We start from the raw sequence: 25,161 nt of genomic DNA, 5'->3' as shown, positions 1-25,161 counted from the left end.
CTGTTTGTCAGATTGAGTATTGAGAGAGCATTTTTTTCTTCTTGTTCTAAAAATCAGTACTTTTAAAAGCTGAGCTCCTGTAAATGAAAAGTCTTGAGGATGTCTGCCTTCGCTTTGAACAATCTAGGGCAGCCTTTTAGAAATACAGACAGAAAATCTAGATGCGTAACTAATATTGCTGATTAATGGTCTGGAAGAATTTGTAAATAGTTGCAGCTTAAAAAGTAAATATGGCAGCAGTATGTGTTGTCAGCCAGAGTATCTGTGCCGTCAGAGAAAACAGCAGAAATGGCCTGAGTGAGCCTGACTGGAGCACACAGAGTGCACTGACAGAAGAGCAGTGCTCAGTCCCAGGCCATTTCCTGAATGCCCACAGCTCAGGGAGAAAGGGAAAATCAAAAACCATATGTGAAGACCTGCTTGTTCATGGAATATGGTTCTTTGCCCAAGTTCACTTATTTGTTGCAGGACAAAGATTTACAAGCAGTATGGTACCATATTGCACACAGTCTCAATGCTGGTTGGTTTCAACTTTAAAAAATACTTAAACTTTTTTGCTTGACTGTATGTCCTTAATTGGTTAAATAATTAAAATGAGAGAAATCGAACCGCCATATTCTATTCTGTCTCACATTCCTTCTCCTTGCCAAGCCTCTGTTTGGAGGTTGGTTTGGCTTTCATTAGGTTTGGTTTTGCATTTTGCTCTTACCTTTACTTTTTTTTTCCACCCTGACCTTTTGCGTTTGTACAAAGTGTATCACATCCTGTGTCTCTTTCCAAGCTGTCACTCCAGTTTTAAGCTGCCCCCTGATTAATTCTATTCATATTATAGCCAAGCACTTTTAATTTCAATCCTTTTCTCTGAAGTAACACAGGCAACATTTCAGACCAGTATTAGAGCATGTTTGCAAGTGGTGAGGTGTACCTTAATTAGCAACTGGCTGACTATAGGGATGCTCCAATTACAGACATTCTCATTTTGGTATCTGAGAAGTTACTTCATTCCAACAAGAAAGCAACTAACCCTTGCCGTCTTCTGAAAACAGCCACTGTCTGAAATCACTAATTTTCATAATACTTGGCCTCTAAAATTTTCTTTTAATTGTGTAATACTACATAGGGAATGTGATCCCTTTGTGATCGTTATCTCAAAGGAAATTTTATTTCATTGCTTTCTTATTATTTTCTCCTAAAAAAAAATTGCTTTCAGATATTTTCACCTGCCCCTACTGTTTGAAACTGGGCTGGGGCAATTTAGTATTGTTTGGGTTTTAGAAGTATTACTGCTGATACTTACCCCATATATTAATCTGAGTTTTCCGTATTATTTTCATAATGCTTTAAAGCTTCTTTTTCTTTTAATAACTCTCAGGAAATGGCCAAGATTCTCAATCATCCAAGAGTATATGCTTTTCTACACATACCAGTCCAGTCAGCCTCTGACAGTGTGCTCATGGACATGAAAAGAGAATACTGTGTGGCAGACTTCAAACAAGTAGTGGATTTCCTTAAAGAAAAGTAAGTCTACTAATAATTGAGAAAATGACAGTGTTGGGTTTGTTGCAATGTCAAGAACATGTGGCTGAAAACACAATTATTTGCAACTTCATAATTAAGGTATGAAAAAAATGAGGTCCTTTAAGCTTTCAAAGTCTTTGAGTTTTCTGTAAGCCCCTTGATGTGGTTGGCCCCTATGCTCAAGCTTTTATAAGCATCTTAAATCTCTGCGTGACATGCTTTTAATTTGTCAATATATTCCTAATCTTTTCCAAAAAATGCATTCTTAAATGATTTTTTAGATATAAACTACTATATATAGATTGCTTGAAGTTGGAGTTACTGAAGTTGTCTTTAATGTGGCTTTAGAGCATTGCACACTTTGTGCACAGGAGATGATCCAGCTCCAGCAAATGTAAATGGCTTGGTTTTATGTTTGTTCTAATAAGTATTTTATGTCCTATATCTTATGTAAATTTGCATCAATATAGTAACACTCTAATCTTGCTTAGGGGACTGATCAGTTCTAGATTAATTTCAAAATTATTTCCCTTAACAACAGAGCTAATTGTGAGAAATGGAAAAATGTATCATCAATGTATTTGCTTATGCTGACACCAAGATGAAAGTTGCATCTACCTGCAAAGCTTTTGTAACTACAAGTAATAATTTCATATCCAAGGAAGTATTTTCTTAGCCTTTAAAAAGTAAATAGTGACATATTTTGATGGATATTTCTGCATTGATTGTCAAAAAACCATGTGTCTGGAGAATAATTTCTGACACCTTGTTTGGCTACTTTCTCTCTTTCTGCTTCCTTTGTTTGTGTGGTTGTTCAATGACTTAAGGCAGTGGCATTTTACCTTTGACTCTTATCTTATATTAAAATACTGGTACATCAAACCAATCAAACTTTCATAATCAGTTTTTTTGTGATAATTGAAAAATTGAGAAGTCTTGCTATGTAAAACATGTCATCTAATAGCTGCATGGGAATTACAATATGTAAGAAAGAAAGCCAACTGTGACACAATAGAATCTGTTCTGCAAACTGAATGTGTAATTTATAGGACATTCCAATGCATCTAGGACAACTGATGGAAATGGAGCTGCTTGTCTTCATACAGGTTGATTTGCATTAATTTTCCACCACAAACAATGACCATGAATTCTTGGCACTAAATTTCATGTGACTATGGATCAGTGTTAGTTTTTAATTAACAGATGTATTGTATTCCCATGTATCTTAAGTGGAACTGTGTCAGTTCATGTCTTAGTTGACTTGAAGTTGATTCATTATTCTCTTCAGTAGTTTTAGCATTGGAAGCTATTATCATAACAGCAGCTGGATTTTCGATAACCAAGTATAGCTGGCACATGTTGGGGCATATGGGGATTTATTAAATCATTCAGCTCTTGCACACAGCAAAGAGTGAATTACTTAATACCCAAATTTAAAACAGCTGGTCACTGAGCATACTGTAATGTAAGTCATACGTCTTTTTCCAGGGCTTTTTTGTAGTGAACTTAACAAGGAAGAAAACTGGTTTGATGTCTTGATTTTAAAGAATAATAAACTTTATTTACCCTGCTTATTAAGAAAATACCAAACTATCTAGTAGTTCCTGTTAGAAAATAGTCTCCAGATATTAAGATGGAAAAATCTTTGAACTATATGGCAGCAGGATAAAGAAGCCATGCAAGGTAGAGAAAATGTTTTGGATCTTTGAACATGTACTCATCTGTAAAATGAAAGGTTGTTTTCTTTGCCCTTAAGAGCATAGAGTCTTTGTTTGTAGACTTTACTCTCATGACAGCAGCCAGCTATTACATTCTCATGTAGATATTCCTATAAAGATCTCAGCACAAAATTTACCGGAACTTAACATGGCTGCAGACAAGTCCAGAGGCTAGATCCAGAATAGCTAAAAATAAATATGTGTTTAAACTACTTTAATAGCCAAAAGGGATTATTTCTATCTCCCGTTTATCAAAAAGGTAAAATAAGCCAAAAGTAGAATACCCTAGATCTCCTTTCTCTATTGCTGGGGCCATAAAATTATCTAGAAGCTTCCTACACAAAATGTACAAGGACTTATCAGTAGATTCCAAATGTCACCTTTGTCTCTAGAATGTAACATCTGCTCTAATAGTAACTTCACAAAAAGTTTTATTAAAGCAATAATTATATAGGTGAAGGAGTAGAGCCATGCATCAAAGAATGCTAATGGTCATCAGTTAAGTGTTTAATAACTTGTATTCAAGTATCTAAACACATAACATTTAGTCCAGCAAGTAAAAATGAAAGGAAAAGGAGAAGAAACAGCTATGTCATAATTTTTGTTTTGGAACCCCAAAGACATACCAACTGATTTCTGAATCTTTTTCTCCATCAGGCCAACAAAACACTCTGGGGCTTTTTTTCTCCAAGAAGGAAAAAAATGCTTTTCCTTCCTCTAGAGAGTCTTCCTCTGAGTGACTGCAGAGGTATCTTCTTCGGAGTGAGGATTTATTTATATCCTGCTGAGCGCAGAATACCTTATAGAGAAGTTAGTTCTCCAAGAGTACTCCAGACAGAGTACTCTCTATATTGAAACACTCTTTTTAAAAAGAATGGAGCATTCTTGACACTCTGTGTCTGTGAAGTTAGAAATGTCACATTTTTCCTCTTTTTGAGGAAAAACTCTCTGCAGGCATGAGCAATAGAAATGAATTTTAAAATTAGTATTGATGTTCTAGTGTTGGCTTTTGATATGCAACTCTTTGTATTTCTGAGCCACTCTCCCCAACCATGTGACAACACTTTTAGTTTACTATGAAGATCAATAGCAAAATGCATAGAATATAAAGCAAGAAAGGCAAATCTGTTAGACTGTGAAAAACTGAAATACAGAAGGCTTCTTTTACACTTCTTTTTTAGAAATTCCTTCTATCATATTTTGTACTTTTTTGCACTAAAATTTCAGTAAGCTTGACTAATCAGGAAAATACTGTTGAGCAGTAGATTTGCCAATCTGCATATATCTGGAAATCTAATATACAGATAGAGATATATAGATATATTTCCTGAGTATTTATTTTTAAACTGTTCTAGAGAGCAACAGCATAAAGTGAGGATGTACTGATTAATGTAGAGGGTGTGCAGAGTGTGTAGGGACTAAGTAAGAACTAGTGCCCTGGTCTGTGGTCTCTGGGGGCTAATAGAGTAGTCTGCAGGCACTATTCACAAGACTGATTCCTGCATGAGTTTGCAACTAAATAGAAGACTTCTAGAAATTGCTGCTAAGTGAATTTAATCCAGAGACAAATTTAGTCTTTTATCAAAAAGTCTTCTTTTTGGTGTCATTTTATCAAAATGTGAGTTGTTTTTCAAGTGATCTCAACTTTCAAGATTCAGCATACATTATATTTCTGAAATGTGATGTTTGTAGTTGCAAAAAGAGCAAGACAGCTTTAATTATTTTGAATTTCTGAAACTTAATCCCCTGAAATTTACTTTTGATGGTAAAAGCAAACAACTGGAATATATTTGAGTTAAAGAAACCTGAGATCTGAATGTCATATTTTGTAATTGCTTGAATTATCAGCAATGTGAATATATACCCATTAAAAAGTCTTTAGACTGGTAATGTGTTTTCCAAATTTTCTTTTGTTGCCCAGACTATATTCTCTCACCTTTTTAGTTTGTGAAGTGATTCTGATGTTCATCAAAGTTTATATTTATGTGTCCTATTACTGCTGCTTGATAAGAGACTTGTAAACCCAAAATCTAGACAAATAGAAAAGTAGGGAAATTTAGAGCTAGACTGAAAGACTATACCTTTCTGTTTTGGAGAACAGAGTAATTCTGAAGAAAAGCCTCCCAGTTTGTTTTTGTTTGTGTCCTGAGATAGGAGCATAACATTAATTGTGGGTGGCTGCTGCTGTTCATTTGAGACTGTCTCATAACTCAGACTGAAACATTGGAGCTTTCCAATATCATCAGAAGGCCATCAAACTTGGTCTGCCAGCAGAGAAGCCACAGCTCTGTAAGGCAGAAAGTTCTGGGGTTTCTTTTCACTGGGTCTCCCTTTTCCATTAAAATCAGACCTACTCAAAAGCCTCTCTGAGCCTCCATTACTTTTTTCTGTAATCAAACCTTGATTTTTCAGCACAGGTAGATACATAATTACTGAGGTTGGAAGAAGGCAGCAAAGGACCTAAAGTAGTGAATGTGTGCAGGGGAAAATGAATCACAAACTTGGAAGGAAATTCACTCAAGGGCAAACTGAAGACCTAATTGCCCAGCATTACAGACAACTGCCTGATGTCCCAGGAAACTAGAGATATTGTGCAAATTGAGAGAAGGTGTTACACAGTCCTTTTGGGACTGCTGGCTTCAGCAAGGCTCCCTACTTCCCTGACATTCACTGAAAGTAGAATCAGAGGGCCATGAAAAGAGTCATTTTAAAATAACCATTTACTATTTTTATATACCTTTTTCTACTCACTTTCAAAATGCAGGTAATTATGAAGTAGACTATATCAACTCCCTCACTTTTTTACAATGTGAATGTGTTTCATTTTCTTTCTCAAAATGCACTTCTGTTTCTCAGAGAGAGACGTTGTTGAGCTCATTTTGCAGACGTGCAAATCGTGTCCCTAACAAACCTTGACAAGGCTTTCAGATTGGGGCTTTTTTTAATGGGTTTTAGCACATCTGTTCTGTCAGTCTGACTACTGCAAATGCAAATGTCATCTGTTTAAAATCCTTATTACGTTCTCTGCTAAGAAATTGCTGAGTGTATTTGGTACTTATCTGTAATTTTATACCTCAGTCTCTAGACTCTTCTCTCTACTCTGTCTTTTGTCTTCTCTTGGAATTTGAACTAATCGCTTTACCAAACGTGTCTCTTTTTTTCCTTATGTTTTAAATTAATTGAGTGTCTTTAAAAGGTATTGAATTTGCACCAAAAGCTAGAACATGGGTGTTTTTTATCACACAGTACAGAGGTATATTCAAGTTGGTGTATAGACTTGACCCTATTGCTTCATGGTGTAGCTTTTGATGGACAAACTCCTTTTTATCACAGGATTAGTTGCCTGTAATTGTCTTGAAATTTAAATTTGGACTTAGGTAGGTTTATAACCCTTCCTGCCCTGCATTTGATTGACAAGGTATTGGAAAGAGGTGTAAGTAGGAAAGAAGTTTCAAAGGTGCTGAACCCTTCCAGGTCCATTTATTTCATTAGGATATTTTGAACATCAGCATTCATCAACCTACATTTCAAAAGTATGCTTTTCTTTAGAACCGACTGTGGAGAGTGGAGAGACAAGTATTAGGTATTTCAGGATAGCTTTTTTTTTTTTTTTTTACTAACTAATTGTAACATGACTTCAACCTAGCTAAATGTTGTTTTGGGAGGGCAGTGTCTCCATTTTGGCCTATACAGCACTTTGCCCTTTTCTCAGCTAACGCTACTGCACCCTTACTTTTTAGCAAGGACATACGTTTTTCCTAGAGAGGAAATAGAAGGTAAGAGAGCAATATCTGCAACTTCTTAATCTTTGTCTTCGCTGTTCTGCAGATTGCAATTCAGGTTTCAGTTAGTTCCTTGAGAGATCTCTTTACTGCCATAGTTTACAGGATTGAATCTTTTGCCACTTTGTGAAATACTAGTCACTGTTTGGTAGCCATAGTCTTTCATGCCAGATGCATGAAGAATGTTGGAGTTTTCTGGGCTGTCAACTCTCAGTTATGCTGTTGTTTGTGCATCTTGTCAGTTCATGTGTGAGGATGTACACATAAAAATATGGAAGTCCCAAGCAAATCATGTGATGTGATGTTAACATAAAATAATTCCAAATTTACAGACTACTTTGAAGATTAGTTGACACGAAGTGTAAGTTAGACCTGTTTATTTTGAGGAAAATACTGTATAGGAAACTATGATTTCAAAATTTCCATGCTCTGTAATTTTTTTATATTAAGTCTCTTTGGATTCTGGATCACTTTGGGTTTGCATACTGATCTGTTTAAGCAGGATGTGCATGCTTATGGGTACTCCGATTTTACAGCATTTTCCTCTAAATAATACACTGTTTTTTTTCTGGAGATAAGAGAACTATTATGAGAGGGTTGGTTTGGGGTTTTTTTCTCCTGGTTCTCAGATTACTATTCAACTCCCTTAGTAAGAGCTGGAGGGTGAAGCCTGGGAAATAAAGTGCCCAGGATGAGCCCAACTTGCTGAGTACAGACTCAATGGGCACACAGGGCATTTGCTGTTCAAATCCTTTGAGGTCATAACACTGTGATGCTTTGCTTTGAAGGAATAATTTTTTGAATGGTTGCTGGAAAGAAAAGATATGTGCCCTGATGAAATGTAAAAGCAATTTCATCTGATTATTATACTTGGTTTACGATCTGGCTTACTCTTTTTGCTAAATGTAAGTAGTGAAGTTGCTTAGAGGGATACTCTCTGTATGCAGTTATGATTAGGCTCTCCTTTTTCTGGGCAGCCTCATCTGCAGTTTTCTTCTGTAAAATCCTAATGTGGGAGTATTGTTGGGTGATAGAGTAGAAATTAGTAAAGTACATCCAATTCAGTTTCTTCAGTGTAGCAAGATGGTATCTTTTATACCTTTTTTTCTTTTTCCCCTGAAGGCATGTGAATGTGTTCTTTGGAAGTAATGATACAAAATCTGTAGTAAGGATATAAGGAAGGAATGCAGAAGTGGAAGTAAGTTTTAAAGCATTTAATATTTATGAGTTTAAATTCTTGTTTGTACTTATTGGGACATTTTTTAGTGTTTTAAAGCAAAATAGCTAAAATTACTTTGGCTTATTCCTGATTACTTATTTTGATTGTGATCCACTTTCTTGAAACATAACCTGGGGAGGGAAGTGTAATTTGTTTTTAAAACAATAACTGTAATTAATATCAATTTGCTTAATAGCAGATTAACTTGGCATGTAATTCTCAGTTTTAATTTGCTCCTGAGCTTTTAAGCATATCCAAACATATATTAAGATGTATAAGTATTTGTGATAGCAGATTAGTACAGATATAAATATGTGTACACCTTATAGTGCTCAGATATGCATCAGAAAATTCTGATGATGCCATTAAATTTTCATATTTTACATGTTTCAGAAAAGTATTTGTTCATTTCAGTGTGTATTTTTTTCACATTTTTGCCATAGTACTAAGTAATGAATTCATTTTGTAAGCCATGTTATTCTGATCACATAGGACAATGTGACACAAAGGAGTTTTTGATGAAGGTGGTAGCTGGCTAGTTGATAAGTGCTGATTGAATCTACATTTGTCGAACTTTCAGGGAAAATCAGTTGAAAAGAATGAAGAAAAGAAAAAGGCAATATTTCTGTAACTGTTCAGTACTTCTAGTGGTTATTTTTTTAAACACAAACTGCTTAAATGAAGAAAACTAGGAAACAGAAATATACAAAGTCTTTTAAACCTCTTTAAAAGTGTAGCTATTCAATTAAAACTGTTGCATTCAAGAAGTATGATAATTCTTGTACCCAGAGGTTTTGTCTGTATATTTATTTGGGGGCAGTGGTACAGATTACTTTGGCTAAGCTCAAATTTTGTTCATGCGCATCTTATGCTGGTCTGTGTTAAGTATTCAGAAATTGATGATACTTCTCTTTTTTAGTGAGAATGTAGTTTATAGTTGTAAACTTAATATAACATGGCAAAATAGTCACAGACCTGAAACCTTAAAAGATTTTTGCATAAGACAAATATCTGACTATAACAGATGAATGTTTATTTTCCACAGCTGAACCACTTATCTCATGCACTTATAATTATTTTGTCTTTCTATTTTGCTCCTCATCATTATGTTGAGCTGTCATTTTGTTTAGTAGGAGTAATTGACAAAGTACAGCTGTTAAATTGCTTCATAACAGGACAGTATTGCAAGTATGATTATATGTAAAGGCACAAGAGGCAGTGTAAATTCCTCTCAATCCACCTACTGGAAAATTGTAATTCAGATGCTAGTTCAAGCTGGAAAATGTTAGTATGTCCAAACACCTTTCCCATAGGAGAAGAGAAAGTTAGAGTGGCTGATTGTCAGCCATTTTGTCTTGAATCTGGAGAAAATATTTATTAGCAAAACCCAGAGGCCATAGAAATGAATTATCCTATGGTTTGCTGGGTCAGATGCCTCCGTGGTTGGCCTCTGGAGGAGCCATGGCCCCCAGCAGGAGAGGCAACTCTGAGATCAGAACCCAGCTCCATACAGACTTGCAGTCAGCTCTGGGGTAATACCTTTTGAACATCTCAAACCCCAACAAACTTGCATCAGTCTTCTACAAAAAGCTTTGTATTACAGAAAAATACTGATCTCTCTGAGCTTTTATCTGCCTTCAAGGATTTTTGTTGAGACAAACTTCTCAACAAAACATAAGCCTCCAACTTACTACACAATGGTACACACATCTGAAAAATGGGTAGGGTGATCATAGAGCTGCTGCTGAATTTGTATGTGTATGTGTGTGTGTGTCTGTGTCCCACAGTTGATGTTTGGCCACTGTGCTTGGTCAAGGGAAATCTCCTGTCCCAGACTCTGCAGAGTGAGGGAGGCAGACAGACAGACAGGACTGTAGTGTTCAGGTTTGAACAACAGACTGGCACAATTTTTCCACGGCTGTGAGACAGCTGCTCCCACATTACTGACTTCAGGTTTGGGGAGTACCTGACTCACATGCTCGTTCCTAGAAATGGCCAAGGCAGCCAGCTGGATTCCCAGCTGTGACTAAGGAAGTATTTTTCCACGTAGCATACTCTACCCCTGCAGGCTCTCTCACTACCACAAACTTGCCACACAAACTGTAGCCATGATATTTTCTGAAAAATCCTTTCCTTAGGATTTTTCCTCCTGAGAAGCTGAGAAGCCTCAGGAACAAAATGTAAACATTGATTATCTGCTGCTGTGGAATGCAGCAGGTGGATCTGTGATTGGTCTCATGTGGTTGTTTCTAACTAATGGCCAATCACTGTCAGCTGGCTTGGACTCTCTGAGACAGAAGCTTTTGTTATCATTCCTCTTTTTCTAGTCTAGCTAGCCTTCTGATGAAATTCTTTCTTCTATTTTTTTAGTATAAATATATATCATAAAATAATAAATCAAGCCTTCTGAAACATGGAGTCAGATCCTCGTCTCTTCCCTCATCCTAAGACCTCTGCAAACACCATCACACACAAACCAATACACCTTTCTGTGGGGAGTCCTTAGTGCCATTTATCATAACATAGTCAACAGAACAGGTAGTGCTTCGCCGGAGTATTTCAGAGTGTTGTACAGAAAGAATGTCCTAGTTGTCTGGATTTTGTTTTCAAAAATGTTAAAATTTTATATAAAAGATCAGATGTGATTTTCTTAAGATTTACAGTCCTGCGTTGTTTATGTCTTAAATATCATATAGAGTTAATGGCAGTAAGTCATAACATGCTTTGCTGCTGCTGGATACCTTAGATAATTTAGCTATATTTTCTACAGAATGCAAATTTGTGAGGTATTTTGAGAGTTTTCATCATTACAAGAATAGAAGAAGCTGAAGTCTGTCTCTTAACGTATGTTTTCACAAAATACAGCTTTTACTTGACAGCATTTAAGTGAAGTACAGTAATTATGACATTAAGTGATGGGATAATATTTCTGTGTTTTCATTAATAATGCAAATAAACATATTTTTTTCTTAAGGCAAATGTTCAAATAATTCTTAAGAACAAAAAATTGTTTTGTTGATTGAACTAAATGTGCATTGAAACAGTGATTATGTTAGTACAATGACAGTGGCAGGGGATTTTTAATTCTCTTTTTGCAATAAACATCTCTATGGGATATGTTCCCATCCCCTGCATAGACTTTGCACAGAAATTACTTGTTCCTTCCATTAGACTTCTGGAGCATCCAGAAGTTAACTTTGAGCATTATTCTTTCACTTTTTAACTCTGTCACAAAAGCCTGTTTCACATCCAGTTTAAATAATCTTTTAATACTCTTGATGAATTCTTGGTATGAATTTATCCTTTCTTTTTAAACTTCTATCCTGAGATTTTTCCTCTGATCTGCTAGGTTTTTTTCCCCTTGAAACAAGAATGTATTTAATAACCTGGTATAAATGTGACTTTTCCTATTTCCCAGAATGTTAGTTTTGGTTTTTCTAAATTTTCTGATTGACTTCCTTCACAAATAAATAAAATGCCTTTATTGCATTTACTTTTATTTTATTACTTTTTTATGAGGGGAAAAACACATTGCATCTAAATACCTTATCTTTCTGATAATTGAGCCCTGAGCCAGAAACTCCCAATGGCATCTTCCAAGTATTTACTTCCTAAATTCAGTTTTGTCAAGGAAATCACAGTGCAAGTTCTCAGTTACTCCAGTAGCACCTGCATTGCCTCCACAGAAAGGCAATGAAGGCAATGGTGAGGCACAGCCTCAAGGTGTGTGCTCTCCTTGTGCAGCTTTCTGCCAAGTTCTGAAACCTGCAGCAGGCCCAAAGAAGTGTTTTTGCTGTGGGAAGTGGTGCCTTTGCAAGTTTGATAAGTGCTCATAGCCCAGGGTTATACTGAGATGCCATTGTTGCACCCTGTAGGCTGCCACAGTTAATGCAAATTTACCTTTATCACCAAAACAAGTTTGTTCTGGAATTATTAGCTGTGATTCTGGAGCACAGGATTTTAAAGTCCTGCATCTTTCTATTTACTTTTGCACACATACAATGGATTTTAGGCCTTGCATTATCTTTTGGGAGTTCACTACCATCCTTGTCTGTGAAGGTAGCGTGTGTTTTAGCTGGAGGGAAAAAAGGGATTTGAGCTCTCATCACTGATTCTCCTTTTGTTCCTGTTTTCCATAAACGCAAGGGTAGCCCATGTAGTACTTCTGAAGTCCTTCTCCAAGGAGACATCCAGCATTCAGCTATTTTAGGAAAGTCAATGTGCCTTACTTTTCTCCTTAAACCTCCTGCTTTCCTTTGCAGATACTTATTTTGTATCCTGCCTGCATTTCACTTTCTGTATGTTAGGGAAGAGCCCTAAAGAGCAATCCATGAAGATCTTGTATCTGGTGATGAAGAGTTCAGGCAGGTTAACAGATACCTCAGGCTCTCACAGTAGATGAGAGGAATGTTACAAAGTCATGAATAGGGTTCATCTGCTGCTTCTTTAATAGCTCCTTCAGTTAAATCTCACAAAACTACACTCTGCATCATACCTTTGTATTTTTTATATGTGAAGTGGACATTTGAAACCACTGACATGTTTGCTAAGTGCTCCTGTGCCTAGCAAAAAGCTGCATTTGCCATAGCTCTCCTTCAGTCTTGGTTCATTTAGAGACACCATGTGCCCATCTTCAGATTTTCCATACTCTTGGAATGTTTGGAGTGACTGCAGGAGTCCCTCTGAGGAAGAGAGGTTATTTACTTGCCCATAACAGATTTTACTTTGAGATATGCTGTCTGCACATTTAGCCCTTCCATTTAGCTGTGTTCCTTGCTTAGATCAAATCGGGGGACTCTGAGGAGGTCTGGGCTGCTCCTGTTACTACATGAACTACTGGCTGACAGATGTGGGCCTGAAAGATGTTTCTTTGGATACTGCTGACATAAAACATCATAGTTCAGTGCTTGCTTACACCACCTTGTGATGACATGTGGGTGACTCATCTTCTCTGGTCTATAGGTGGATGGTCTTTGCCTTCTCCATAGAATATTTCTTCTCTGTTATTTTTTCTTAACAGCAAGCTAGATGCCAAAGAAATTTTTTTATTGTTACTGTTTCAGGGTTCAGTTTTTCCCTAAAGGGAGAAATACTAACATTTAAACCTATTAGGCTGAAAAATGGGGTATGGTCTAGAAGAAAAATGAAAGAAAATGAGAACTGTAAAATGTAATGAATATTTTCAAATTTTTTTTTTCCTGATAAGGCAAAACCCTATAAAAACCTTTAGAGAAATGCTAACTACTATGTCTTCTACTCAGCTGATAAGAAAACCCAACCTACTGAAATTCCTGGAACTTCAACGCTGGCACTGACACAGAAGGAAAGGAGGTGTTGTGAATTACAAAGACTTGCAATAGATCACAGAGGATGAAATATTTTTCATTAATGGACTCAAAAGTTAAATCAATAAATAATTTCTGAAGTTATTCCATGTTTTTCTACCTACCTATTTCAATGTCTGAAATTCCCACCCACATGGAATAAGGATTTTAAGAATGCTGTTACATAGATGGTAGTTTTGTATCAGTTGCTCAATATTCTCTCCATAATGAATGAGTTTAAATTGTTTGAGATACAGCCTGTTTCATCCTTAATGATCCTAATTTGCTACTTCAGAGTTCCTTTTATACCATGCCTTCTGTTTTTCTCAAGGTTGAAAAGCCAGTGTCTGTGTTAGGCCCAACACGTTACACCCAGACACTGGATTTCAGCTTGGGAATTTAGTTTTTGCACCAGCCTTGTGGATCTTGCTGCCTAAGAACTCTTCATATTTTGTGCTGGTATTGCAGAGCCAAAAGGGCACTGTTGTGCCTGGCAGGCATTTGACAGGTTTTCCAGGTTCTTTAACTGATGCCCAAAGGCTATTGTGGAACATTGTGTGATTTGATAAAATTGGTTTCAGTGATACAGTCTGAATGCACACACTGCTGTTTCCACTGAATTGATTCGATTCCATTTTTATATTCTACTCCCTCTGTATTGTACTTCGAGTATTTTATAAAATTATTCATTACATTTAAGTGGACTTTAGCAGAAGGAGTTCATGGTAATGATTACATTCAAACTTGTGTTCAGCTTGCAAAATTGAGTAGTTATAACCACCTTATTTTATTCATTTGAGACATTTTTTCAGTTCCCTCTGTATTGATTTGATTTAATTCTGCAATTTTAGCTTGCTCCAGAAATTTGTTGGCTTTTGGGGAGGTCTCTTCCCCGGCAAATTGTAATATGATTTTCTGATTAGAATGTTGGGAACCTCAGGAAAAGCATTTCTTTTTCATGTCTGTCAGTCTTGCTATCAAGATCTCTCTCTTTGTTTCTATACTCATCTCTTTAGTGATAAAAGTTTTCAATTTTTTCCTTTTTCAGAACTATTAGATTTAATATTCCCATCTGATGACATCACCAATGTCCTTTCATAATGATGCTTTTGAAGGCTTTCAATTCTCTTCCATTTCCTTCTTAAGTATTGCTTTTTTAACTTTTACCAGCTCTCTGGGGACTGATGCTAGTTCCTGAGCAGTTGCCTTGCTCCATCCTGATTCTTATTTAGTTTTCAATGGTAAGTGTCCTGCCTAATTTACTAATTGTGGGATCTTCATAGACTCTGTTTGAGTTCTGGGACTTCATGTGCCAGGCCTTTCTGTCTTACCATGTCAAGACAGAAAAAAAAATAATTTTCCCCTAATCTTTAGATATTACTCCTGTGCTTTGAGTCACATTGCTAAACCCAATTGGTACTGATCCTGTCTGTTATCTAATTACATGTATTCATATGTGAGACAGAAGTTACTCGTCTCAGTTACATCTTTATTCATCTTCTACTGCTATTAAATTTACTGAAACCTTATTCCCTAAATACAATTTTCATACATTACCTATCCAATGTTAATGGTTCAATGATGCCAAAGATCTTTAGTTGCCATAATTGGTATGCTGTCATATCTTTGAATTCTTCATAAAACATACTTTTAATTTTGTCTTTGATGATTCTTCAGTGATAACAGCATATTTTAGTTTTGTGCTAATTCTCTTTTAACTTTTAGTCACGGGCAGGTCAAATCAGGTAACTGCTCACAACATCAAATTTCCTTAATTATTTCTCCACAGTATGAGTTTTTTAACTCTGAGAACTTCATTTTCTGGCTATGTTACTACTTTACAATGTAAAAGCACATTTACATGGGGTGTGTTTCTCAGCATAACAGAGGACATCTGACGAATGGAAGGCAAAAATATTTCAGGTGACCACCTTCCAACCTTTTGTTTGAATAGGTGCGGTTTCATTATCTTTTCCAAAGTTCTGGATTTTATTTGGACTTCATTAATAGTTATTGTTATATATATAATTCATTGTTATTATTACTTAGTAATACCTCTTCTTGTATTGACATGCAGTATTCCTTTTATGTTTTTCTGAAATTTTTAAAAATTTCCCACTTAGTAACCCTACCCTTAGGCAGCAAAGTGAATGGATTGCTTGAATGGATTAAGATTTGTGGCTGTGTACAGCCTGTCAGAGTGCTCAAAAAGAAAGGCACCTAAACTTCTACACATTTAGCAGTCCTTTATTTTATTTAAAGCTTTTTACTGTGACAATAAACACTAATAATGTTATGGTAAGGTATCCTAATTGTCAGTATTAAGGTATCTGCAACTTGGTGACACACTGAAAGTGAAGTAGTTCGCTGAACTGAACAGAGAGAAATGGATAAGAGCTTCCCTGAGGCAACAGTATCCATTGATTTTGTAATGTTTTAACTTTGTCATTGTCAAGCTAACAGTCTACATTTAAAATACCATCTTTTCTTCTCCTGACTTTGCCTCTGATGTCCTCTATGTGTTGCTTGGCTGCATATATGAATCTGAATGTCCTTCAAAACTTTTGAAGGAATGCATGCATTAATTACTTCAGTTAACCCCAATATTCTAAACTGATTCTGTCTTTTACAAAGAAATGTTCTCAAATTACTGGCAATTCTAGGCAAAGGAAGCTGCTGCCAAAACATTACAAACATGAAGTGTGTAAGAACCTGGCTGGTTGAGGCCATTCTTCTGAGAGGTTAACTAGGTACTGTTAGAAAACTGTTCAGGAACTGTTAACTGAGAGGTTAACTGGGAACTGGTAACTGTTTTAGAGCTGATTTCCTGGTGATTTTGCTTTTTCTGCCTAGTGTTCCTCAAGCAACATAGCAGACTAAGCCCATTTCTCCACTTGGAAGAGAAGCCATAATATTTAGCTTTAAATTGTGTCTTAGTAACTGACACATAAAATAATATTTTATTTTTATGGACCAATCCTGTATAATCTCTTGTATTCTGAACTCACCTGCTGTTTGGGTATACCTGAGAACAAAACAGACCCTTCTCACAGCCATTCTGCTACCTTCCAGTTAGCCAAGTGAATTGTCCTGGCTCATAAAAATGGATATTATTTCTGGTGTGATTTCTTTAAATTCAGATTGTTATCAGAGAATGTCATGAATGGGATGAGACATTGATCTGCAGATGGTGTTTGTTGTGTGCTATCACTCCAGTGATGCCCATTACCTTAACAGTCAAGCCCAGTTCTTTCTGAATATTGTTTTGATTATATTTTTTAATGAATGAATGAATGAACAATTCTTTATACATGCCCTTTGAAATATTTACTTCATAATTTCTTTAAATTTATTCTTGCAAGGTAAATTCTCTGTTTCCCAGTGATCCAAGTTATATTGCATTATGCTGATTGAAGTATGATTATATTGAAATATAATTAACTTTATCTTATCACACTTTAATTAGTAAAGCACACTGGATTTCTTTGAAGTTAAGCTCATGGGTTTTGGCTTAATAAGGAAATAGCATTGCTTGTGAGTGTGAAGTGTTACTTCTGAAAATATAATTCTGAAGCTATATAGGTGGTGTGTTCTGAGTACATCCCAATCATCGTGTCACACTTTGGTCTGAAGTGTTAAGACCATATAGTCACATTTGCCAATGGATCATGAAATAAAAATGAAAAACTTTGAAGTTACATGATAGCAGCTTTCAATCTTTGTGGAGTAGGGAGGATGTTATTGGAATTTTGAGCTAAATACTACACTTTGAGAAATATTTTATCATTATTCAAATTTGCTTTTTGTGCTGCTGATAGGAGTAGTAGTTCCCTGTGCCACCCCTTTCCTGTATATACATTGCTTTCTAAGAGGAAAAAAGAAAGTTTTAGAGAGGTGACAGTAAAGGGTTATGACCTGCCAGATACTTGATACTTGAGAGATGCTGGCTCTGAAAAATTCACATTTAAGAATGTATAGGAATGTACATCAAAAACTGCCTGGTGTAAAATTGTATCATTGTTTATTTAGAGTACGTGAACTGTGATTTAAATGCCTCTAGCTAATATTCAGGAAAACTGCTTATGGCTGCTAAAGCTTTGCCCCAGACAACCTGCCTGCTGCTCTGTTAAAACTGTGACTCTCAGGTTTAATTATAACAACACATTCTGCAAGTACTGTGTTGATAAGGATGTAGCTGCTGTGTTTTGGGTGATCAGCTGGTGTGGGAAAAGTTCTGTTTTGTTAGGTACTTTGAAAATGGAATGGAGGTTATATTAAATTTAATGCACATCATGCCTATGTTTTTAACTGCTGTTTCCTTCAGTGTTGATCCTTTCCATGTTGATGTTTGCAACTGGAGAACTTTTTGTGTGATGATTTCTCACAAAGTTGTAAGACAGAAAAAAGACCCAGTCAATTTGTTTGTATAGGTTGTGATGTGAAAGAATTGTGTCTCTTTTAAATCTATCAGCTATTTGAGGGGAACTCTTTCAAACTGTGCATGTTTTTTTCAAAATCTTCTTTTTTTTAATGTATGTCTTGCCATTCTCTGCTCTTTCCCTGTGCTAAAAAAGTTATTAATGTAAATGATCTTGAACCAACACCTTGGAATAAAACATCTGTCCTGTTGGCAATTTTATTTCCTCAATTTTTTTACCTTGATTGGTTCTTGGTTTTGCTTCAGACAGAAATCTTATATTCTCTGTTAAAGTCTTGCAACTTGTCACACTACTACTCCTCCTTTGACATCTTCAGTTCCCCTTTACCACCACAATCCTGACTTTGTCCTGTCTTTGAAATGTGCTTGACCTTCTTGTTTTCACTTTTATTTTATTTATTTTTCTAAAACTTATTTCTGTCTTGTCCCTTACTTTGTGCGAGGTCCATTACTTTTTGCTACCTGCTTACTAGAAAACAAATTAACCATACCTGAAAGAAAACTATTAAAAGCAGAACATTTATCTAAATTCTAGAACTATTTTAAGAGATTTTTATCTTGCTATGCTTGTATTGTTACATACTGTCAGTGCCCCTTTTAAAAAAGATAGGTTACAATGAGCAATGTTACTGTAAAGACTAACAGGGATTATCAGAGGTATGGCAGATCTTCACACAAAGGAAATTAAGGACTCTTCAGTCTGGAAAATGCTAATTGAGAGGGACTAGAACAGAGGTCAGTAAAATCATGAAGAGCACTGAGAACGTGAACAGAGTTGTTACTGGTCTCTCCCAGCATAACAATTAGGGGACGTCAGATGGAATTAGCACATGGAAGGCTCACTGGATATTTTTTTGTTTCAAATGGTTTTGCTATGGAGGGGTTTAGATTCAAGGAGAGACTTGTTGACAAGTTAATAGAAAAGAAATCCATCAGAAGCTGTTAGTTACAGAAATATCTTTCTGATAAAACCCAGTTGGAAGGACAAAGGGATACTGAGGGGGGCTCAACATCCCAAATGCTTCCCTGGGCTACTTCTGATGCCCATTGCTAGGACTAGATTGCTGGCTTAGATGGACCTCTGGACCAGTATGTCTTATCTTCAAGATCCCTGAAACATTGCAAGACTGTAGATTATAGACTGGTGAAAAGACACGTTCAGAAATATTTTTTTTAAAATTAGCATTTGTTAATGGAGCCCCGCTTGCAATTTTTTAATTTAGTTTCATCATGCCAAAAAGGCATGCTAATCATTTTGTTTTATATGCCTGATTTCTGTGTCAGAGTGAAGAGCTAAATGACTGTCACTGAAACAGACGTGGATGGGTCCTCAGAGCCCAAGACGTTTAGTATTGGTGATAAGCATTGTGTCGGACTCAGAAAAAGTATATCATATTCTCTGCTACTCATGGCTGAGATCCTATTATTTCTGACCATGCCTGACAGCTCTAATGTTAAAATGTGAAGGGTCATAGAAAATTAGTGTAATTTTCAATGGCTGCTTTAGAGCAGCAAACATTAAGTCAGTTCCCAAGAACAGTTCCCTGGTGCAACCCTTAATAAATTCAAACTTTATTTTTAGGGATGACCTTTAGTAATGCGAGCCTTGATCCATTGAGATGCTGTTCACTTTTGATGCATCTCCAAATCCCTTTTTTATGCATTTTAAATCAACACATGCTTATTCTGAATTTATGTGTGTGGATAGACGGAGAGATGTAATTTAAACACATCTGTTCAAATATGCATTTCAGATCAACTTGGTGCCGGTTCTCATAATACGGCTGAGTTTTTGACGGGTATTATATCCCTAAAGTACACAGCAGATGGTATTTATTAGAGATTGAATGGAAATGAAGTTTAAGGATGTTGAGCTTTTTGTCTTAAGTCGCTCATTTTTTAATCATAAAACAATAATGATCTGAAGTTATAAATCTGTAATGAAGTTCTATAAAATGTTTATTGTTTATGGGGAGAGTAGAACACCTTATAGTTGAATTAAGTTGGTCCAAGGCTTAGCTGTTTGGTTTTTGGTTTGGGTTTTTTGGGGTTGGTTTTTTTTTAATGAAAATTGATAATGGGAAGTATTATAATGCTTCTCTTTAACCATTTGGGCTGCATCTAGTAGGAACACTGGCAACCTTCATGATAATTGCTTGAAGAGAGTAAAACCATGTGTACCCTTTCATCCTCAGGCAGTGAGCCATGCTAATTATGAGATATGCTTTTTATCTAGGTCGCTATTCCCTGGTAACGAGGACAGCCCAGTACCTACTTGCACAGAGTCCTCCACACCTATACCTTCTCAAGCTGAGTTGTGGAAATCAGGTCTGCTTGCTGCCTCCAGGTGTCATTCACCCCAGTTTCTGAAAGAGCTCTTCTGGGGGCAGGAGGTGGGTTGGGAAAAGAGCAGTCATTAAAAAATACCTGTTCTCACTCTCAGTTAAACTCTGAGAGCTGTTGGGTTGTGCTTCTTAATCACAGATACAATTCTACAGCCTGTTTAAGGTGACTTACATCAAAACCACAAACTACCCCAAATTCAAGCCCAACATATTAAGCTGCACTTGTAAATCTGTTGGACACTGCTGCAGATCACAAAGCTCAGGTGTAAGGTGTTCCCTATGGAATCACCAAAGGGAGCGGCTTTGAGTGCTCTGTAAGGTGTGGAATGCAAAAAGCAGGATACATCCCCTGACTCTGTAGCTGTAAGGCTGGACTTACTGTGAAGTTTCTGCTACCTGTGAAGTTTGAAGTGCTTCACTATGAACCACCTCCAAATTAACTGGTAGGATTTAATGGCCTTGCCAATTCTTCTCCCAGGTGTACATACCTTCCTTCAGGGAAATTTGCAAGAATACTCTGAAAAAATATGCTGAGGTTTTTCTCTGTGGTCCTATCTGGCTTTCATTTTTCTGTTTTATTGTTTTTTATTCAAAGCAAGCATATAAACAATATGGCATTACATTTTTTTTTCTGGTTTGTTGTGTCTTGGGCATCAATTTCAGGCAGATATGATCCAAGCTGTAAAAATAGGTTTTAAAAAAAAGTATTAAAATTATGCTTTATACACATATAAACAGAATAGATGTACTTAAATATCTGATAGTATTTGTTGTCTCAATAGTTGAGTAAAAAGTGTGTTGGCTTATAAATGAAGCCACTTAAATACTTTCATATGCAGTATCAACCTAGTTACCTTTTTTGCTTTAATTTAGCCAAACTGAGGTGAAGCAGAACTGATTTGTGAGACAAACTGGAATTGTCTTACACAGTAATAGAGAATATATTGACATTTGAAATAAGATAATTTCTTATATAATTCCTATATAAATTCTCCTGAATAATAATGTTCATGATATATATATAGCTGCATTTTAATAAGGTGTCTTACCAAAGTATAGTTTATATCTGGCCATAAGGCCCAGTATGTTATCATTTAAGAGACTTTACACAGAAGTGTTTATGACATACCTGTTGTCATTAAACCAAGGTACTTTCCAGTTTTACTCCATGTGTAAATCAGTTCAGCAGTTGACATGAGGATTCAAAAGAACTTGTTTTTCTGACACAGAGGTTCTGAACTCACACATCCTGGACTACTTTTAAACACATGTGGAAAAGATTACTAAGAAAAACATTTTCAGTGGATATCCATTTATTAGATGCCTGTTCATCCATTGTGTAATTTAGGGTAAATCATAAATGGGAGAGGATGAAGAAATGCATAAATTATATTCTGGTTTAGTCCCCCAACTCCAGACACTTAACTTAGGGGTATGTTGTCCTGTGCTGCATTCATAGTCCATGGAGAGAGAGAGAGAGAGAGAGAGAGGCAGAGGCACTGGGGGATTTCAGAACAGAAACAGGCTGAATTCCTTTCTCAAAGTGTGGGGATTTTTCCATGGCTTAATCCTCAGGTTAATCTCCATCTAGCCAAGAGAGAAGCGGGGTGAAGTTTCCTGTTGTTCCTAGACGGTGCTTCCAGCTGAGCAGTCTGTTTCTCTTGTGCTAGCTCCAGTTGGTGTGACTCCTCAGTGTGCCATTAAAGTTGAAGTCAGAAATCCCACAAGACTAGGCCTGATGGAGAAAAGAGAAAGAGGGGGTGAAAAGGGCTTCTGGAAGACTGTGTGTGGTCACTGGGAAGATGCAAACACATCCTTCAGCTCCAACACAAAATGGCACATTGAGATGCCTGTTAGGCTCTGTAAATACACTTGAAATACCAACTCAGATACCTTCAAATTATTTCATCCATTAACCCCATTTCACATTCTCTGAATAGACTTGTACTGCAGAAGCACTCTAAAATATAAAATAATGTTTGATGCTGAAATAACATTTCAGAGTAGACTAGTTTTATTTTCATAAAAATTAAGGTTTTTACCTAACATTTTTTCAATGCAAATTTCTAGTTGATGAATCAAGAAGTTGCTATGTCATCACACTTTTTGTTTTACTTTAATTACTATAGATTACACAGGGTGTTCTCATACCCTTCTGTAAGACTACAGTGTTTTCTTTTTATTCATATTGCTATTTATTCTAATCCATTATTTTTTAATCTAAAATCCAGTATTTTGTTAAACTGTAAGGGGTAGAGGTAGCTGGTCTTGCTTAAGAGCAAGTTGGTGGCTTTAAGTAACTTCTGGATTTAAGTGTTAATTGCTGAAATGGAAGTGGGAAGAATATGTGATCATGCAAAAGAATTTCAAGTGGTCATGTGAGTAGCTGAAGGTGACAATTTTAGCTGCTTTACATAATTTCTTCCCGGAACGTGGATTTGGTTTGTAATGGTTATTGCTAAAGAAAATTTTTTCTGTAGCTAAAACCACATGAAATAGTCCATGTAACAAGTAAATCCTAGACATTTTCACAATTTTGCTGCTGCTTTTCTGAGAAGTATTGCTCTGTGGTGGTGGGGGGGGGGGAGGGAGTGGTCTTACTGTTTTATTTTTGTCAGCTTTTATCATCTTTCTAAGTCACTTATCCATGACTTGACTTCTAGGCATCAGTGAATTCCTTGGGTCTCATTTTTTTCTCTGACCCCAGAGGCTGACTTGGTTCCTCTTCAGGTAGAGGGCAAGATGTTGCTTTTCTTCTGTATTCTTTCAAACACATCTTGTTCTTCCTTTCTGTGAGGTTTGGATACCTGGGCTGTCAGCACTTGCTCATGGGTGTGTTGGCCCTTACAGCATCACACTAAAACAGATGTGTCTTCCCTGTAAGGTGAAGTATTTCCTTCTTTTTTGGGTATTCAGAATTGCCCAGGATGATGGGGTTTGCATTGCTGGTCTACTTCAGAATGGCAAAACATCAGTCTGCTTGAGTAGAGGGAAGGGATGTATATATATAGAGGGACATAGGGAAGAAAATAAGTAGTAGGGCTGTTTTATCTTATACATGGCTTTAATAATTCCTCTAATTCATGTTGTTCTGAAATTCCACAGTTTTATTGTAAAGCATATCGAGAGTCAACATGTTGTAGAGCTTCTATCTTACACCCTAAAACCCATTTGTGGAAACTGAATAGTTAGGCTAACTGTAAATGAGTTCATGTAATAAATGTTACAGGGGATGTTCAGCAGTGTTTTCTTTGTTTGCTTCAGAATAGATAAGCAGCATTTGATGTAAAACAATAATAGTATTGGCTGATGCACAAGAACTTGTTTTTATGTGATTTTGGATCTTATTTCATAGATGGAGGAATTTTTAAGCATCATCTGAATCAAACTAATAAAGAGTTTTGTGCTGCTTTCTTTCAGGCTGTCAGAGAAAAGGTCACTTTAATTTTCAAGTGTGTATGTGTTTTATATTCTTCCATAATGATATCTTTTTCCCCACTTTTTTCATTAAGAAATTATGTTTCACATGTGGAACTAATTGTACATATTTTTGTTCATCACTGCTTTGAGAAGTCTTTAAGAGCTTCATTTTTGTCATTTTGGACTTTGAGTGAAATCTCATGCTTTTCTCCCCTTTTTAAACTGCTTGTTAAACAATATTATCAGCAGTGATATAAAAATGCACTATGCAATGTCATATTTTAGGCAGTTACACTGGATTGAACTGTAATTAATTGCTGTTGCTGAATACACCATGGTCCTTATTCTCTTTTTGTATCCAGGCTTTTCTTTGTGTGTAATAATTCCATCCAGGAAGAAATCTAATTACTAAGATAATTAACACCTTATCAGTAAATGGAGTTCAGACATTTGTAGAGTTTATGAATTTTTAAAATATGTAATTTCCTTTTAACTGAATGACAACTGGTGTTATGGAGAAAAAGAGCATATTTTATTGTATCTAGCTTGATTGGACCTTATAATTCATGTTGCTATAGAAACAACCAGGCATTTATAAAGGATGGTATTACTACTACCATTGGTAATAAATGCTTTGACTGTTGCCAATAGTGTCATTAAAATGGATAAAATAACTTTATTATGATGGTTTTTTCAAATGTAATGAATGTTCTGATCGTGTTCTGAAAAATGGCAGCTGATGTTAGGTGGCATTGGTTTATAAAGTAATGTATAAAAAGAAAGCACTTTCTTCCATGAGCTTACTACTGCTACACAAGATATTTGTGGTATGAATAAAATCATGTTGCAGGGTGTGGTGCTGCTCTCTTCACTCAGTCCTTAAAGATAAGGAATTTTATTGTTACTTGATATCAAGCAGAAGTCCATGTCTTGATGTTTGTCAGTCTTGGGGTGCTGAGCCATCAGCTCTGGGGATTTCTGCTCTTCTGCACAACATCCAGACTGTGCTTCCCACTTGGGGTTGTTGGATCAGGTGCTTGAAAATGTTCAGTTTTATAGTGGTTTTGATTTGTTGTTCAAATGCCTTTTAACTCAGCTCAGATGATGGAGTCTGAATTTGTGAATTGAAAAAGGAATTGATAGAATTTGGTTTCTTTGCTGGGGATTTTTCATAAGGAAAAGGTGAAAGAACGTTCTAATAATAGATGATAAATTCCTGTGCTGCTACCTATATGTCCAGACACATGCTAAAAGGAGGGCAAGGCATTAATATAAGCTCGTTGCCAATACTTGCAGGAAAAAAAAAAATTAAGTTTGGAGGGAAAAAAAAATCACAAAATATATTTACTACCATGTACAATTTGTCTGATGGCTGGTCTGGTAGATATAAGCTATGG

At 36.1% G+C, this 25,161-nt stretch overlaps 1 protein-coding gene across 1 annotated transcript in view; it reads left to right on the top strand.

The window, feature by feature from the left end:
* CDKAL1 (CDK5 regulatory subunit associated protein 1 like 1) overlaps nt 1-25,161 on the top strand; it is a 382,971-nt gene that overhangs the window by 247,313 nt on the left and 110,497 nt on the right. Inside the window, exon 11 of the mRNA XM_058800651.1 lies at nt 1,373-1,518. Within this exon, the coding sequence (XP_058656634.1) occupies nt 1,373-1,518 (146 nt within the window). The remainder of the gene's footprint in view (nt 1-1,372; nt 1,519-25,161) is intronic.

The sequence above is a fragment of the Ammospiza caudacuta genome, chromosome 1 (assembly GCF_027887145.1).
Source record: "Ammospiza caudacuta isolate bAmmCau1 chromosome 1, bAmmCau1.pri, whole genome shotgun sequence".
Classification (NCBI taxonomy): domain Eukaryota; kingdom Metazoa; phylum Chordata; class Aves; order Passeriformes; family Passerellidae; genus Ammospiza; species Ammospiza caudacuta.
Note: the sequence above shows the minus strand (reverse complement) of the source record. Positions and strands in the feature narration are given on the sequence as shown.